General features: G+C 39.8%; 1 protein-coding gene across 5 annotated transcripts in view; it reads left to right on the plus strand.

Annotated features, from left to right (window-relative positions):
* RASGRP1 (RAS guanyl releasing protein 1) overlaps positions 1-13,371 on the plus strand; it is a 78,063-nt gene extending 64,692 nt beyond the window's left edge. For 2 of the 5 annotated variants that reach the window (XM_030929711.1, XM_030929714.1), the window contains 5 exons: positions 188-332; positions 1,345-1,381; positions 2,527-2,679; positions 7,037-7,419; positions 10,799-13,371. In XM_030929711.1, coding sequence (XP_030785571.1) covers positions 188-332; positions 1,345-1,381; positions 2,527-2,679; positions 7,037-7,419; positions 10,799-10,933 — 853 coding nt within the window. In that variant the 3' untranslated portion in view covers positions 10,934-13,371. Of the gene's footprint in view, positions 1-187; positions 333-1,344; positions 1,382-2,408; positions 2,680-7,036; positions 7,420-10,798 lie in introns of those variants that run through there. The other 3 variants (XM_030929713.1, XM_010359795.2, XR_004057173.1) reach the window with 3 other exon arrangements.
* The last annotated feature ends 1,586 nt before the right edge of the window (positions 13,372-14,957 follow it).

A 14,957-nucleotide genomic window follows, 5' to 3' on the forward strand; every position in this document is an offset into this window, starting at 1 on the left:
CTACTTACCACATGTCATCTTGTATCCTTGTTAAGAGTAGGGCCCATGGAAGTAATCATGAGGTAGCACATACCATATTACCACTGAGGATAAAAAGAAAGGTGAGTTTCTAAGGCTAGAAGCCCCCCTTGCTACGTGCCTCCATGCCCCTTATACTCACATCCTTGCCTTGGTCATTTGCTGGCAGGGAAGGCCTCATCAGCAGGGATGAGATCACAGCCTACTTCATGCGAGCCAGCTCAATCTATTCCAAGCTGGGCCTGGGCTTTCCTCACAACTTCCAAGAGACCACCTACCTGAAGCCCACTTTTTGTGACAACTGTGCTGGATTTGTAAGTTCTTCTTAGGGTGCTCCAGGGTTGAATTTGGGGAAGAGTGTGGGCTACTTTAACGAAGACAGGCACAGACCTCACAATCCTTATAAACCCATCCCAGCCTGGAGCCCAAACAGACACCTAGAATAACCTAGAGCTCAAGCGTGTGGTTTTTATCTGCACTCATTGTCTCTCCCTTCTTCCTGATTGTTTTTTCTTTTCTACTGCATGAGGCCTTAGATAAATGGTACCAGAAATGCTGAATTAGGGATATACTTTTAAAGTATAATATTCATGTGCTGTTTCAAGTGTTATAACAAAGACATATGAGATACCTTCTGTCTTTAGGAGATGATATGGGCTATGCCCCTCCTCCGTTCCACTCCTGACCAATAGTTTCCCCCTAAACCCAGGTCCAGATGCAAGGCTCTATATCCTTGTCAGTTTGGAGTCCTGAGGAACCTGTTTGGTCGATGATTCATCCATTTCTAGAAAATGTCTGAGTCATAAGGCTGCTAGTGAGGGCCAGGCATGGTGGCTCATGCCTGTAATCCCAGCACTTTGGGAGGCCAAGGCAGGCGGATCACTTGAGACCCAGAGTTTGAGACCAGCCTGCCTAACATGATGAAAACCCGTCTCTACTAAAATATAAAAAAATTTAGCCAGGTGTGGTAGAACATGCCTGGTGGTCCCAGCTACTTGGGAAGCTGAGACAGGAGAATTGATTGAACCCAGGAGGTGGAGGTTGCAGTGAGCGAGATCGCACCACTGCACTCCAGCCTGGGCAACCAGGCAAGACTCTTAAAAAAAAAAAAAAAAAAAAAAAAACTGCTTCTTGAGAAACTTTGATCACCATAAACTCTTCTCATGTTTAATTTAAGGTCAGAAGGGACAAGACATGAGAGATAAATGAGGTTTCCTTCCCACTTGAGCTAGAGAGTAGAATGAAGGAAAATAAAGGAATGTCACCTTGTAGCTTCACACCAGATGGAGGAATGACATGTGGTACATTCTGTCTCTTGTTTCATAGCTCTGGGGAGTGATCAAACAAGGATATCGATGTAAAGGTAAGACTCAATATTGTTAACTGCTTTTCCTGGTATATCAGTCCATTCTCACGCTGCTATAGAGAACTGCCTGAGACTGGGTAATTTATAAAGGAAAGAGGTTTAATTGACTCACAGTTCCACAGGGCTGGTGAGGCCTAAGGAAGCTTACAATCATGGCAGAAGGGGAAGCAAACATATCCTTCTTCACATGGTGGCAGGAAGAAGTGCTGAGCAAAAGGGGGAAAAGCCCTTATGAAGCCCTCAGATTTAATGAGCAGTCACTCACTATCATGAGAACACCATGAGGGTAACTGCCCCATGATTCAATTACCTCCCATCGGATCCCTCCCATGACACATGGGGATTATGTGGGCACTACAAGGTGAGGTTTGGATGGGGACACAGAGCTAAACCATATCACCTGGTCTTAAGAGTCCCATCTCTAGTTTTAGTTTTTTTTACCCATAGTAGTTGTCCATTTAGTCAACAACTTCTCAGCAGAGTTCAGAGTCTCATCCCCAAAGTGGTTTCCTAGGACACCCTTGGTGAATGACCACCACACCGAAGAGAGAAGTGCCCGGATGCACAGTTAGGCAGTTTCCCTTTATCAAATCCACTTTCTGTTGATGCCGGCCTACAACAGGGATGGCTGGTAGGAGATGGTGCTCCCATATAGTCAAGGAAGGATGGGTCCCCAGTGAAAAGGGTAGAATCTCTTCTGGAACAGAAGATAAATGATTACTAAAGGTCCTTCATCATTCAGGATGTAACTGTCCTTCCTTGTGACTAGGAGAATTCAGGAATGAAAGAAAGGAAACCTTTTTCTGCAAGAAAGAAAATAAGACCTAACAGCTGAGCGTTTCCAGAGGGTCTCACTAGAGTAGGCAGAATGTGTGGGATACCAGGACACCATCTCTTCCCTCCAAGGTATCAGGATACTGCTTCTGATGCTGAGACTCACTGATAAGGGCTACATTAAGAGTGTGAGCTCTGGGCTTCACCAAGTGAGAAGAATGCTAGCTTCATTAGGAATGTTGTGTCTTAGCTCCAGAAGATAGAACAGACACATGTGACAAGAAAGCACTGCATGAATTTGGTTGTGAGACACACTGGGGAAGAGAGAAAAGTGAAAGACTTCTTGACCCAAGATGTCTTGTCCACAGACTGCGGGATGAACTGCCACAAACAGTGCAAAGATCTGGTTGTGTTTGAGTGCAAGAAGCGAGCCAAGAACCCAGTAGCTCCCACAGAGAACAACACCTCTGTGGGGCCAGTGTCCAACCTTTGCTCACTGGGAGCCAAAGATCTGCTCCATGGTAAGTAGGCACTGGGAACATTCATCTCGGAAAGTGAAGTAGGAAGGGAAAAGTTTTAGAGGAGGAAAGATTACCTCATGACTCTATGTTTGAGTTTAAATTTAACCTCAACAGCTAGGCCAGGGCTGACTCCTCCCCCAGTTTTAGATTTTAGCTCCATGCCTATGTCTCAGACTTGAGGTGTGAGAACAGCAGAGTCCTAGTTAGGCATAAAATCAGCAGGTACTTACTGAGCACCTACACCAAGCACAGATACTGACTTCTGTCCAGGACAGTCCCTCAAGTTAACAGTTAACTATCCCAACCTATCCCCAGCTCCAAACCCAAAACAGTGATAGGGAGAATATGTATGTACATGCATATGTATGTGTGTGTATATATAACGTAAATTAACATACAAAGTATATAAATAACATTAAAAGGCATAGTGCATTCAAAAACAAAGACACATATCTCACAGGTCAGACATGTACTAGAAACACACAGCAAGGAGTAGATGTGAAAGCTACTGGTCTGCTTGGCTGCATGTCTAGAAGCAAGTAGAGGCAACTGCGAATTTGATTGCTGCATAGTAACAGAGACCACCTATGCATGAAAGGTGTCCAGAACCAGACTTACTGCTTAAAATTGAGAAGGAAAAATCCAATGCTTAAAAAACTGTGACTATCACTTCGCAGCAGGAAGCAGACTTAGCCACAGGCAGTCTTCTACTAGCTGAGTGACTGTCTATGATATCCCCAATTTTTCTACAGGAGAGGAGCCCCAAGCCATCAATTTAAGACCAGGTCCTAGTCTGGAGGACCCTGAGGGGCCAGGTAGCAGATAATTGTTGAAATTCTAGAAACAGAAGGCTAAATATAGAAAGGAAGGGCGGGGGGCAAAACTCCCACTCAAGTGGAGCTTGCAGATTAAAATTCCAAATCATACAAGAAAAATCCTAGGACTAAGCCAAAACATTCAACATTCAAGAAATAAACTAGCAAATTCACTTATGTTAAAATGCAAACAACAGTACAATAAGGAAATGACTTTAAGTATGTTTGAGATGCCCCAGATCTAAAGTGCAAAGAAGCAGAACAGCCTGTCTCTGTCTTCATGGAGTAGTTCTAGTTAGGGGGAAGATAATATATAAATATAGAGCAGTTTAGAAACAATGCAAGAGTACATGCTAAGAACCAAATAGGTTGCAGTGACAGCAAATGACAGGAGGACATAGCAGAGAGATCGCTGTGCTGGGGCTGTTGGGACTTTATGCAGAAGGTGGAATTTCAGCTAAGTCTTGAAGGAAGGGTAGAATTAAGTTATGGGAGGAGGGCAGAGCACATTCCAGATAGGATGTACAGTAGGAGCAAAAGGCCAAGGGCAGAACAGCTCTAGTACTCTTGAGATAGTGAACAACAACAACAAAAAAGGTGTTAAGGCGGTTTAGGTAAGAGATGAAGTAGAAAAATCAGACAGTCTAGAGAGTCTTAAATGACAAGTGCCTGTCTATATGATAAAATGAGGAGCTACTTTAAAAAGAGTAACATGAAGGGCTTGTTGGGGAGGGTTGGGGCACAAGGCTTCATAGTGCTGTACTAGGCCCTGATCTCGGGGCTGGCTGGCTAGCCAGCATGTCAAAACACTGATCACCTTGACTAACTGAAGAACATACAGGTCTTCAGCAAAAATCCAATGCTTATTAGGTTACTGCCAGTTTAATATAAGAAGCCATGTAACTTCTAATTAGAACCAAAAAGGGAAATAATAAATGAGTTTATTTATATAAAGCACTTAAAATTGGGTTTAACACCTATGTACCATATGTTAATATCATTACTCTTTTGAAATAAGCTCCCTAAAGTGGTAAGGCCACTATAGTTACAACAGATGCCTAGAGAAAACTTTAAGTCCATATAGTATACATTCTGCATTTGAAGCATTTCTAATGTGCAGTAGTATATATCAATATGCATTTGTTGATCAATTAGATCAAAGCTTTAGTGCTTTACTTCCATTTAAGAAATGCACATTCCTTTTTATCACATCAGCCAAGTACAAATTTTCTGCTGTCTTCCTAAATCCTTCCCCTCACTATCTATATCTAAACACAGGCTGACTTCAAACTTTTGGGATGTTTTGTTCTTAGGGGGAAAAAAATCCTCTCAGGGTCTTAGAAAGAATATGCTAATCAACTAAGGATTTGATGTTCAACTTTTAACAAAAATCACAAACACCATTGTGAAAAATAGGCCTGTACCCTATATTTCATTCATGCGCTCTGTATTTTCAGAGTTACACATAACCTTAGGGCACCACAATTCTGTCACATAAAATGCAGATTTTCAAGTGGCAAAGGTAGCAGAGAACAGCCTGAACCTGAGACCTCAAAAAGGAATCCCTGAAGGGACTGCTGTTAGAGATTTCTCCTCTCCAGGCCATCTCTCCTCTTGCTCCAAACCCTGCCCCACACTGGTAAGATAAGTAATTTTCAGGAAGTAGACCAACAGGTAGGATAAACATACATGTATCATGGGCAACAAAATGAAAATTACTATATTATTATAAAGTTGCTAAAAGTCAAGGTCTATTTATAATGGCAAAAATGACTATTGGATATCATCCATTCTTAGTTTCCACCTCATTATTGTCTGAGATGGTATCTGCTTATCAAATCAAAATTTCCAGTGATTTCTTTTAGCCCATTACTATCTTTCTCAGTCTTATCAACTTTCACATTCTTGAAACTTGTACCTCTCCTAATTTCTATAACACTGTGGTCTCTCAGGACTCTTCCTGCAATTTGAAGGGCTTGCTGTTGCTTTTTGTTCTTTTTTTTTTTTTTTTTTTTTTTTTTTTGAGACAGAGTCTTGCTCTGTTGCCCAGGCTGGAGTGCAGTAGCCGGATCTCGGCTCACTGCAAGCTCCGCCTCCCGGGTTTACGCCATTCTCCTGCCTCAGTCTCCCGAGTAGCTGGGACTACAGGTGCCCGCCACCTCGCCCGGCTAATTTTTTGTATTTTTAGTAGAGACTGGGTTTCACCGTGTTAGCCAGGATGGTCTCGATCTCCTGACCTCGTGATCCGGCCGTCTCGGCCTCCCAAAGTGCTGGGATTACAGGCTTGAGCCACCGCGCCCGGCCTGCTTTTTGTTCTTATTGCTTTTTTCCTTTTGCTCCTCAAAGTGTATAGTGCCCAAATTTCTGTCCCAAGCTCCCTGTATGTCTAGGAATTCAACCTAAGTAATGGACGGGATTATATTCATAATTTGACAATTTATGTTGGTAAAAGGAATATATAACTGTATTACAGAAAAGTTGGAAAATGGAGATAGAAAAAATCATCACCCATAACACTCCTCCAAAAAAGACAATAATTATTTTAGGGTAACCATAACAATTTAAATATTTGAGCACTTAAATAACTATGTAATTACAATTTTGAGCTTTATTGGATAAATATTAAATGTTAATTTATGTTCTCTTTGGCAAGAGTTAAACTAGGATCTTTGTAAGATTTCTAATTTTACAACTGGTTGATTCTGGTCAAATACTAATTAGACTTTTTTTGTTGTTTTTTAAAGCCATCTTGACTATACTCTAGTGTCTTCAAAGTCAGACTATCCAATGTTTTAATTACTGCTGAGTCTTTCCAAAAAGTAAACTGAGATGATCTGCAGCTTATCTTAAAGCCTATCTATCACTCACCTCAAATACATCTGTTCTTACTCTACTTTTCCAGGACATTACTTCTTATGGCTAACATTACTAAGCTGGGTCCTGGGTAGTGGGTCTTAGTTGAAGAAAACCAGAGAAACTTACCTTTTTCCTTTCAGTATCAAACAAGTGCAATACATTTTAAGGTACATTTCCACAAAGCTAAAACTTCCTTCTCATGGTTAAGCTGTGCCCATTGTACAAACGGGTCCCCAGAGAGTTCTTATCTGTTAGAGGGTATCTATATCAGGACTGAGACACGAATGCTGAGGGCTCCCAAATTTCAGAGTCAAAAAAAAGTATGTGTGGAGCATTTCTGTCTATATATTGTTCTTATTCTCTTTATTTTATGAAACTCTATGGCACTGAGGCAGGGGCTTCAACTTACCTCCAAAAACAGAAACCCTCTACGCAACCCGTGTGCAAACAGAAGATGCTCTTTCTCAGGGTGGATGTAGCTTGACACCAGTGGCCATGTCTTGGCCAGCAAAGCCCCTGGATTTCAGCCCTCACTTACCCCCTAAATTGGGTGCCTGAAAATGGGTCCTCTTTGAACATATGGAACTCCTGTAACAATAAGGAAGGTCGCATTGAAACTAATGTCTCAGTCTTGAGTCTCTGCTTTCCTGAGCCAGAGTACTAGCATGTCCTGTATCTTCCTACAGCACCTGAGGAAGGACCTTTTACATTCCCTAATGGGGAGGCTGTGGAACACGCTGAGGAGAGTAAGGATCGGACCATCATGCTGATGGGAGTGTCCTCACAGAAGATTTCTCTTCGGCTGAAGAGGACTGTTGTCCACAAGGCCACCCAGACTGAATCACAGCCTTGGATTGGCAGTGAGAGCCCTTCAGGTCCCTTTGTGTTATCTTCCCCAAGGAAGACAGCCCAGGATACTCTTTATGTGCTTCCCAGCCCCACCTCTCCATGTCCTAGCCCAGTCTTGGTCAGAAAGCGGGCTTTTGTCAAGTGGGAGAATAAAGACTCCCTCATAAAATCAGAGGAGCTCCGTCACCTCAGACTGCCTACCTACCAAGAGCTGGAACAGGTACCTTCCTTTTCATTTTCCTTTTTTTCGGACTATCATAGAGAAGTGGGGCCAAACCAGGAAAGAGCATGTAAACTGAAGATTCAGATCTGGCTGATTACAAGCAGTCTAAAACAAAAAAGGAGGAGGGGAGAAACGGGGAAGGGAGAAACAGGGAGGGAGAGAGGGAGGGAAGGAAGAAAGGATGGATTGATTCCAGCTTTCTCACAACCCACTGGGGGCCTTGGTTCACATTACACAAGTAGCACAGGCTATACAGGGCTCCCTGTCACCACACAGGTGGTGGCATTTCGGAGTGCTGGTGCCAGTGCCCAAAGCACTGTTTACTAGGCTCACGGAGAAAAACCACAGTATCTACTGGTCAGCTTTACTGTGCTGATACCACTCCTTTTCTAGATGGAACTAAAATGAACTTGCCTAAATCCTCCTTCCCTAGAGGTCTCCTTAGTATGTTCATCAGGGTTATGGTTTGGGGTCATCATGGTTACCTAAGCATCTTCCTAAGAGAAGTTAGTGATCTTAGTTCTACAGCAACAACAATAAGAGAAAGGTGAGTGTATTGTAGCTCAGTGTATTGTGGCTCACCATAGAAAATGCCTCCCTCCTAACATAAACGAGGAGAATCTTTTCTAACACATCAGGGAATATGCTGATCTTTTACACATATTAGAATAGTGAAAGCAACAGTAGCAAGCAAATGCACAGTTGAATATAATATAGAGCAATAGAATGTATAAAATATTAACAATTATGACAACAGGAGCTGCTTTTCAATGTTAGGCTCACAATGTCCTAATTATCAGGTACCTAATAGAGACAATGGAAAAGACAAAATAAAGTTTACCAAGGAAAGGAGAACAAGAGTTTGGAAACATGGTACCAAGGCTTGAGAGAAGGGAACAATGACATTAAAAATAGGAAAACAGGGCCGGGCGCAGTGGCTAATGCCCCCAGCACTTTGGGAGGCAGAGGTGGATGGATCACTTGAGGTCAGGAGCTCGAGACCAGCCTAGCCAACATGGTGAAACCTTGTCTCTACTAAAAATACAAAAATTAGCTGGGAATGATGGCAGGTGCCTATAATCCCAGCTACTCAGGAGGCTGAGGCAGGAGAATCACTTGAACCCAGGAGGTGGAGGTTGCAGTGAGCTGAGACCAAGCCACGGCACTCCAGCCTGGGCGACAGAGTGAGACTCCATCTTTAAAAAAAAAAAAAAGGAAAGTAGGAGATGGGAACAGCAGAAGGAAGAAGAGCCAACAGCCAACTGTTGAGATACTCAATTCTGAAGGTTCAATCATTACTATACTTCTTTTTGTTTCGAGTATACAACTCACAGGGCTGGCTCAAGAGGTTACCTATAATTGGTAAGAACCTACTGTCCCATGGCATAGTAGTTTCTTAATTATAGGTAACTAAGCCATTTTAGAGACAGGGAAGCAAGGACACATTAATATCAACACTACTATTCACTTTAGGAGAAGGAATGCCTTTCTGGCTTTTCCCAAAAACATCAAGGTTTGCACTGTGTTTCTGGAGACCTGTCAGTGCAAACACAAAACCAATATCCAGCTAGTAGATTCCTTATATAGTTCTATATTCTACAGAGTAAAAAACTGCCCATGAGGGCTTCAGGATTCCCTGCATTGTCCTCAATGCTCTACCTTCCCTGTCAGACCCCCAGAAACTGAATTAGAGAAACGTGAAGAAACAAGTTAGACAATGTATGTGGAACTCTTGATTTGGTGCTTGGTACAAAGAACATAATATTAAGAGAAACATGAAAAAAGAACAACGGATTTTCTGGATGAATGGTACTCTCTTGCTCAGAGTTATTGTTAAGATGTGCTGTAAAAACCAAGTCAGAAGGTGGCAAAACGTGGGTTAGATAAACCCCTTCCTCTTTAGGGACAGAAACTGCCAAATGCAACTTTTAAAACGATGAAAGAAACCTCAAAAAATGAACTCAATAGAATAGAAAGAACTTTGGTCTTGGAGGCAAAGATTGGTGTTTTCAGTCCCAGACATTGCTTACACCAGCTGTGAAACTCTACAACCTATTTGGGCCTTGTGAAATACAGGGCTGGGATTCCATGTTCTGTAAGGTTTGCCTCAAATCTTGACATTTTACATGCCAATGAAAAGGAAAAATGTGGTTGGCGACAATGCTTTGAGAAGTGGCTTGTAGGAAGACTAGAATTCCTACTCAGCAATATCAGAGGCGGTAAACCCTCTCACCATTTTGACCACCACCTCTCTTTACTTTTTAGGCTTGTCAGATAGACCTAAGGTCCAGAATTCACTGTGTGCATTTCAGAGGAACAATTATGTGTCCAACTTTCCCATTAAGTATAATCCTTACAATGACTAGTCTATGTGTAATTCAACAGTCCTATCCACAATAACTAGTCAAATTAAGTCAGTATTTATCATATGTAATGTAAATTAATAAATATTAATAAATAATACATATTATTTTAAGTATAATGCACCACTGAACCAGCACGGGACAAAAGAATAAGCAAATAAAAGCTTTTATGTTTAGATATACCAGAGTTCAACTCTGCAGTTTTAAACTATATGGCAATATTTTCCTTTATAAGATTGGAGGTATACCACCTATTTTCAGGGTGTTTGTGAAGGTGAAGGTATTCCATTATCATGTCACACAGTACAGGCACATAGCAGGTGCTCAATATCATACAGCAGCTAAGACAGCTATCTACATAATTCAGACTGAGAAACAACCCAGTGTATCCCAAATTACCCAGACACTGTCTATATATAATACTCTCTTGGACTAATCAGTATAGGATAATATAAGAACACTGGACTCAAAATCAGAAGACTGGAAATCAACCGTTGGCTCTATAATGATACCACCACAAATTAGATCACTAAATCTCAACTTGGGGGGGAGTAAAATTCTTAACGTCATCAAAAAGTTACACTTGTTTTCAGTAATTTGTGAGGAAAAAACTTAGATAACATTAACTGTAACACCTCGCATGAAAGAATTCTCAGTTATGCTTTCACGGCTCAGACCTGATCAGAGACACTGTTTCTGCCAAGTTGAGATCTCCCGCAAGAAAACATCCAGAAGTTTTGTCATTATCTACCTGTTGCTCGGAAATGGTTTATTCTGCCTGCTAACCACTCACAAACTTTGATATGATAACAAAGACTAACTGCTGCTTACAAATGCTCGTTTGATATTTAACTTGCTATTTTCTATTCAGGGCAAAATAACTATCTTGAAAATAGTTTTTAATTCTCAGCCACAGTGAATAAGAGATGCCAATCAAAAGTAGCTCTCAATTTGTAATTCATCTGCTATTCATTGCTGCTTTATTAACATACCTCATTCTCCTTTCCCTTTAGGAAATAAATACTCTGAAAGCAGATAATGATGCCCTAAAGATTCAACTGAAATATGCACAGAAGAAAATAGAATCCCTCCAGCTTGAAAAAAGCAATCATGTCTTAGCTCAAATGGAGCAGAGTGACTGTTCTTAGCCTAGAAACTCAAGTAGCACAATCTGTAGATGAGTACAGTGGAGATCTCATTTCCTAAACTATAACGCACAGACCTGAGGAACTTTAGATTGCCCAGCTTTAAAACAGTACTTTAAAAGGAAAAGCCTGTTACTGTTTATTTACTTAAAAGATTCGTAATGTGCAGCATTGTTTTTCAGTCAGTTGACTCAAAGGGGGAAAACTAAAGAATGCAAAACTTTTGCTATTCATACCACTGACGTTCATCAAAAGTATGCGATCTAAAACACGACTGTCGCTTCCTGACAAAGGGGCATCTCAGTGGCCTGCCTGGCTGATTCGTCCTTAAAACTAAAATCTCTGGAAAATGTATTTGCTTCTTACCCTGTGTTTTCTGCAAACTGACTTATTTTGTTCCAGCCAAAGCTTGCTAATAATAGAAAACTACCCATATTCCAAAAGTAGATTTCCTCTGTATCCCAGCATACTTTGTGAACCTGGCTCCTTCTTCACTACCTCAGATCTAATCAATTAGCCTATGTACCCTCCTTCCTCACTACAGTCATAACACACGAGCATATCTACCTAGAAGCGAATTTCTACTGATGTAGCCACAACTTTTTAGAGGCCTATAAAACATGACATCATCCAATTGCAGGTCAACTCATAGTTGTAGCCTTGCAACTTAACAGTCATCATAACATAAGTAATCAAATTAGGTACCTGGAAACGTAGTTATTACCATCTCATATTACTCTCTAATTAAAATAAACCTAACGCAAACATGTTTGTCCTTATATATTCTACAGTGGATAGAATTAGGAATTGATGGCTTTAAAAAAAGAATCTATGAAGAGTCTGTGTAACTCTTCATGTTCCATCTTTATCTCTGAAGTAAACTATTTTGAAAGTCCTCCTTTTTAACTGAATTTGTGCTTAACTGTCTTCACTATTAATACTATTTAGAAATAAGCTAATTGGATCAGTGGCTTAAATAACAGCTGTGTGTACATATGTATATAATATGTATATACAATATCAGGCATGCATGTGGCTTGGAATTTTGTTTCCTCCATAAAATGTGGAAGTGAATAAAACAAGTTTTAGTCATTTATACAAAGTCACAAATATAAAGTTCAGTTTGTCACAAGATTAAATTGCTCACAAGGTAAAATTGTATTGTTTGGCAAAATCACAAGTAACAATCCTGTGAGTTTTCTATTATGCAGGTTAATAATAAATGGGCTCATTTAATTGCCTGGGCAACTATTCACAAATTCATTTGTCAGCCTCTTTTTAGTTCTCTTAAAAAAAAAAAAAAAAAATCATATGATCATTTTCCTTTTTGGGGGTACTTAGCTTCCATGCCTATAAAGTCTGCTACTAGACTGACTTGAAATTCATAAACAAGTTGTCCAATTGCCAAGAATATGTTAACAATTAAAAGTTCCAAACCTAAAGCCAATAACACCAAATCTTCATAAGAATACGAAGTATATATACAGTATTGCTTGCCTGGAGGATTCAGATCATTTAGGAATTCTCTTTGATGAAAGACCAGTCCCCATTTGCATTCCTCCTTGCACTGAATTTTAGTGATGTAGAACTAGCTTGTAGTTAGTGTTACATTATATTATAAAGAATCATTTTACACACATATTTACCCTTTTCCAAATTTAAACTCAGAAATACCCAAAGCAGGCCTGCTTAGGCCCACTACCTGGCATATAAACTTAATAGTAACACTTTGTTACTTGCTTTTTATAGGACAAATATGAGTTAGGACAAACTCTAAAATTCATATTCTTCACTGTTCTTCTTTTCCTTTTATATAAACCAAAGATGGTATACTCCAATTTTTTAAAACAGTCAAGGAACACAATTTTTTTCATTCCTCCTCCTCTCCATTCAAAATAAAGATCCCCAGTTTTTATATAAATAATCTATAGGGATTCAAAAGGTTGCAGTCTCCTTAATTAGTCAAATTAGCAATGGCTAAACAGTATCCAGTACTGCAGAATTTATCACTGGAATGCATAAGAGGAAACAGTTTCATCACAGGTTTTTACAGTCCAGCAAGGGCCAAGGAGGTATAGTATACAAGTTAATAGTATTTGCGTTGAGCAACATGGGGCTAGAGGGATCACAGAAATAATATGAAAACAAAAGCAAGGTTTTGGCTTATCAAGCCGAGTGCAAATTTTTGCATCTCACACGACTTTAGTTTGGCCAGGTATTTATCTGCCAAAACAAGGACAAATCTTGTTTTATTAACAGCAGGATCACTTCTCTTTTTCTTTGCTGACTCACCTTTTTACTGACCAGTTGTGAATTTGTCTAAAAATGTATAATACAGAACTGCAAGAAAAAAACAAATGTACAGATTGTAAAGTTTTTTGATACCTAATGTAAGTTTTCTTTGTGTAATATTTATATAAAAGACATTAGGATCCCTACAACATAAATGTCTTGTGTTTCTTCTACTTCGTGATCATGTAAATGCTTTACCTGAATTTTTACTATAATCCACAGCTAAGACCACTCCCCTATTCTATTAATCAAATTGAGTTTTCCTGGAAGGAAAGGCAAAGCAGCTATTCAGTTTAAAATGTTCTAAATCTTTTTACAACACGAAGAAGTAACACTACAGAAATATTCAATCTCTTTCCATCTTATTCATAACTTACAGTGGTCCCCAAATATTAAGTCTATAAATACTTAACATTAAAGGAGACAGACTTGAGGTTGTCCCTTCTCTGTGGCTTTTAATTCCACAGTTTCATCTAAGCAAAATAGCAAGTAAAGAAGAGATCCTTTGAAGCTATGGATAAAATTGGTAACGACAGCTCAATCCAGGTTACAGACCTACTCAGGGCAATTTATTTGTGGTCATGATTATTTAGAATGATCAGACATAGCCACAATTTTCCCTTAATCCCCGGCTAATTTTTGTTTAACCAAACCAATGAAGAGAGAGGAAACATTTCAGTCAAATTCCTCTGTAGAATGCATTCTGGAACATTTAGATGGGTGTGTATTTATCATTTGGGCAATTCATAATACTTCATACAAAGTAATGAAGTCACACTGACTGTCTGATCCTGAAGGCGAGATTAAACTGCCTGCTCACCTCCCCCATTTTCATCCCCACATTTCTCTCACCTGTGCTCCTTCCACGGTATAGATAGTATCACTGCTCAGGACATTTTTCTGGTCACAAATTTTTTTTAGGTTGTCATGCCTCCTCTTGTCACAAATACAGGTAATAAGATGTTTTTTATTCAAAATGTTTTCCTTTTTCTGTTTAATGAGGCAAGGTTTCCCTGATCTGCAGAACAAAAGTAAGTTCAAAAAAACCCTTGTTTCCCTTTCGATGCGTGCTTATGAGTAACAGTGTGGTGATTATGTATAGACAGAATACATGCTCTTTATATGGTCCAAAGGAAAGATGACTACTTGAGGCAGAAATTCCCAGTAAGATCATGTCTATATGTGCTATTAGATACCAGGCTGGACAAAAAGAGAAGAAAAAGGGGAAAGACAATGAGGTAATTAAAAAATGAAATTGAGAACGAGGCAAACAAGAATGAAAAGGAGATATCAAAAAAAGTGTTAGATTTTAGGAAGCAGTAGCGTGCCATTCATCATACTCCATGGTGTTTTGCACTCAATTTATAAAATATTTTCACACTATGGCCTTTCACATTAAGGCCCCAAATCTCCTTCCTGCTATTCTAGATACTGCTCAGCAAACTGTTCTACAAAAGAAATTTTTACTGAACAAAGATTATCAGGAAAATCCCACTTTACAGGAAAGGGTAAAATATTAGAGTCTACCTGATCCAGCTTTTCATTCAATTACGGTTTACAGGATGTGTACATAGGAGTGGTTTCAGCTCCAACATGATTCCAGGAGCAAGTGCTAAACTTTGATAGGAAATAAGTGACTGCAGTGAATAACGCAAGCAGCGCTCCTATAAAGGTCCAAAGAAATCTTACGGAAAATCTTATGAAACTGATGAACTGTTGTTTCTGCCATATTTAC

The sequence above is a fragment of the Rhinopithecus roxellana genome, chromosome 5 (genome assembly GCF_007565055.1).
Source record: "Rhinopithecus roxellana isolate Shanxi Qingling chromosome 5, ASM756505v1, whole genome shotgun sequence".
Taxonomy (NCBI): domain Eukaryota; kingdom Metazoa; phylum Chordata; class Mammalia; order Primates; family Cercopithecidae; genus Rhinopithecus; species Rhinopithecus roxellana.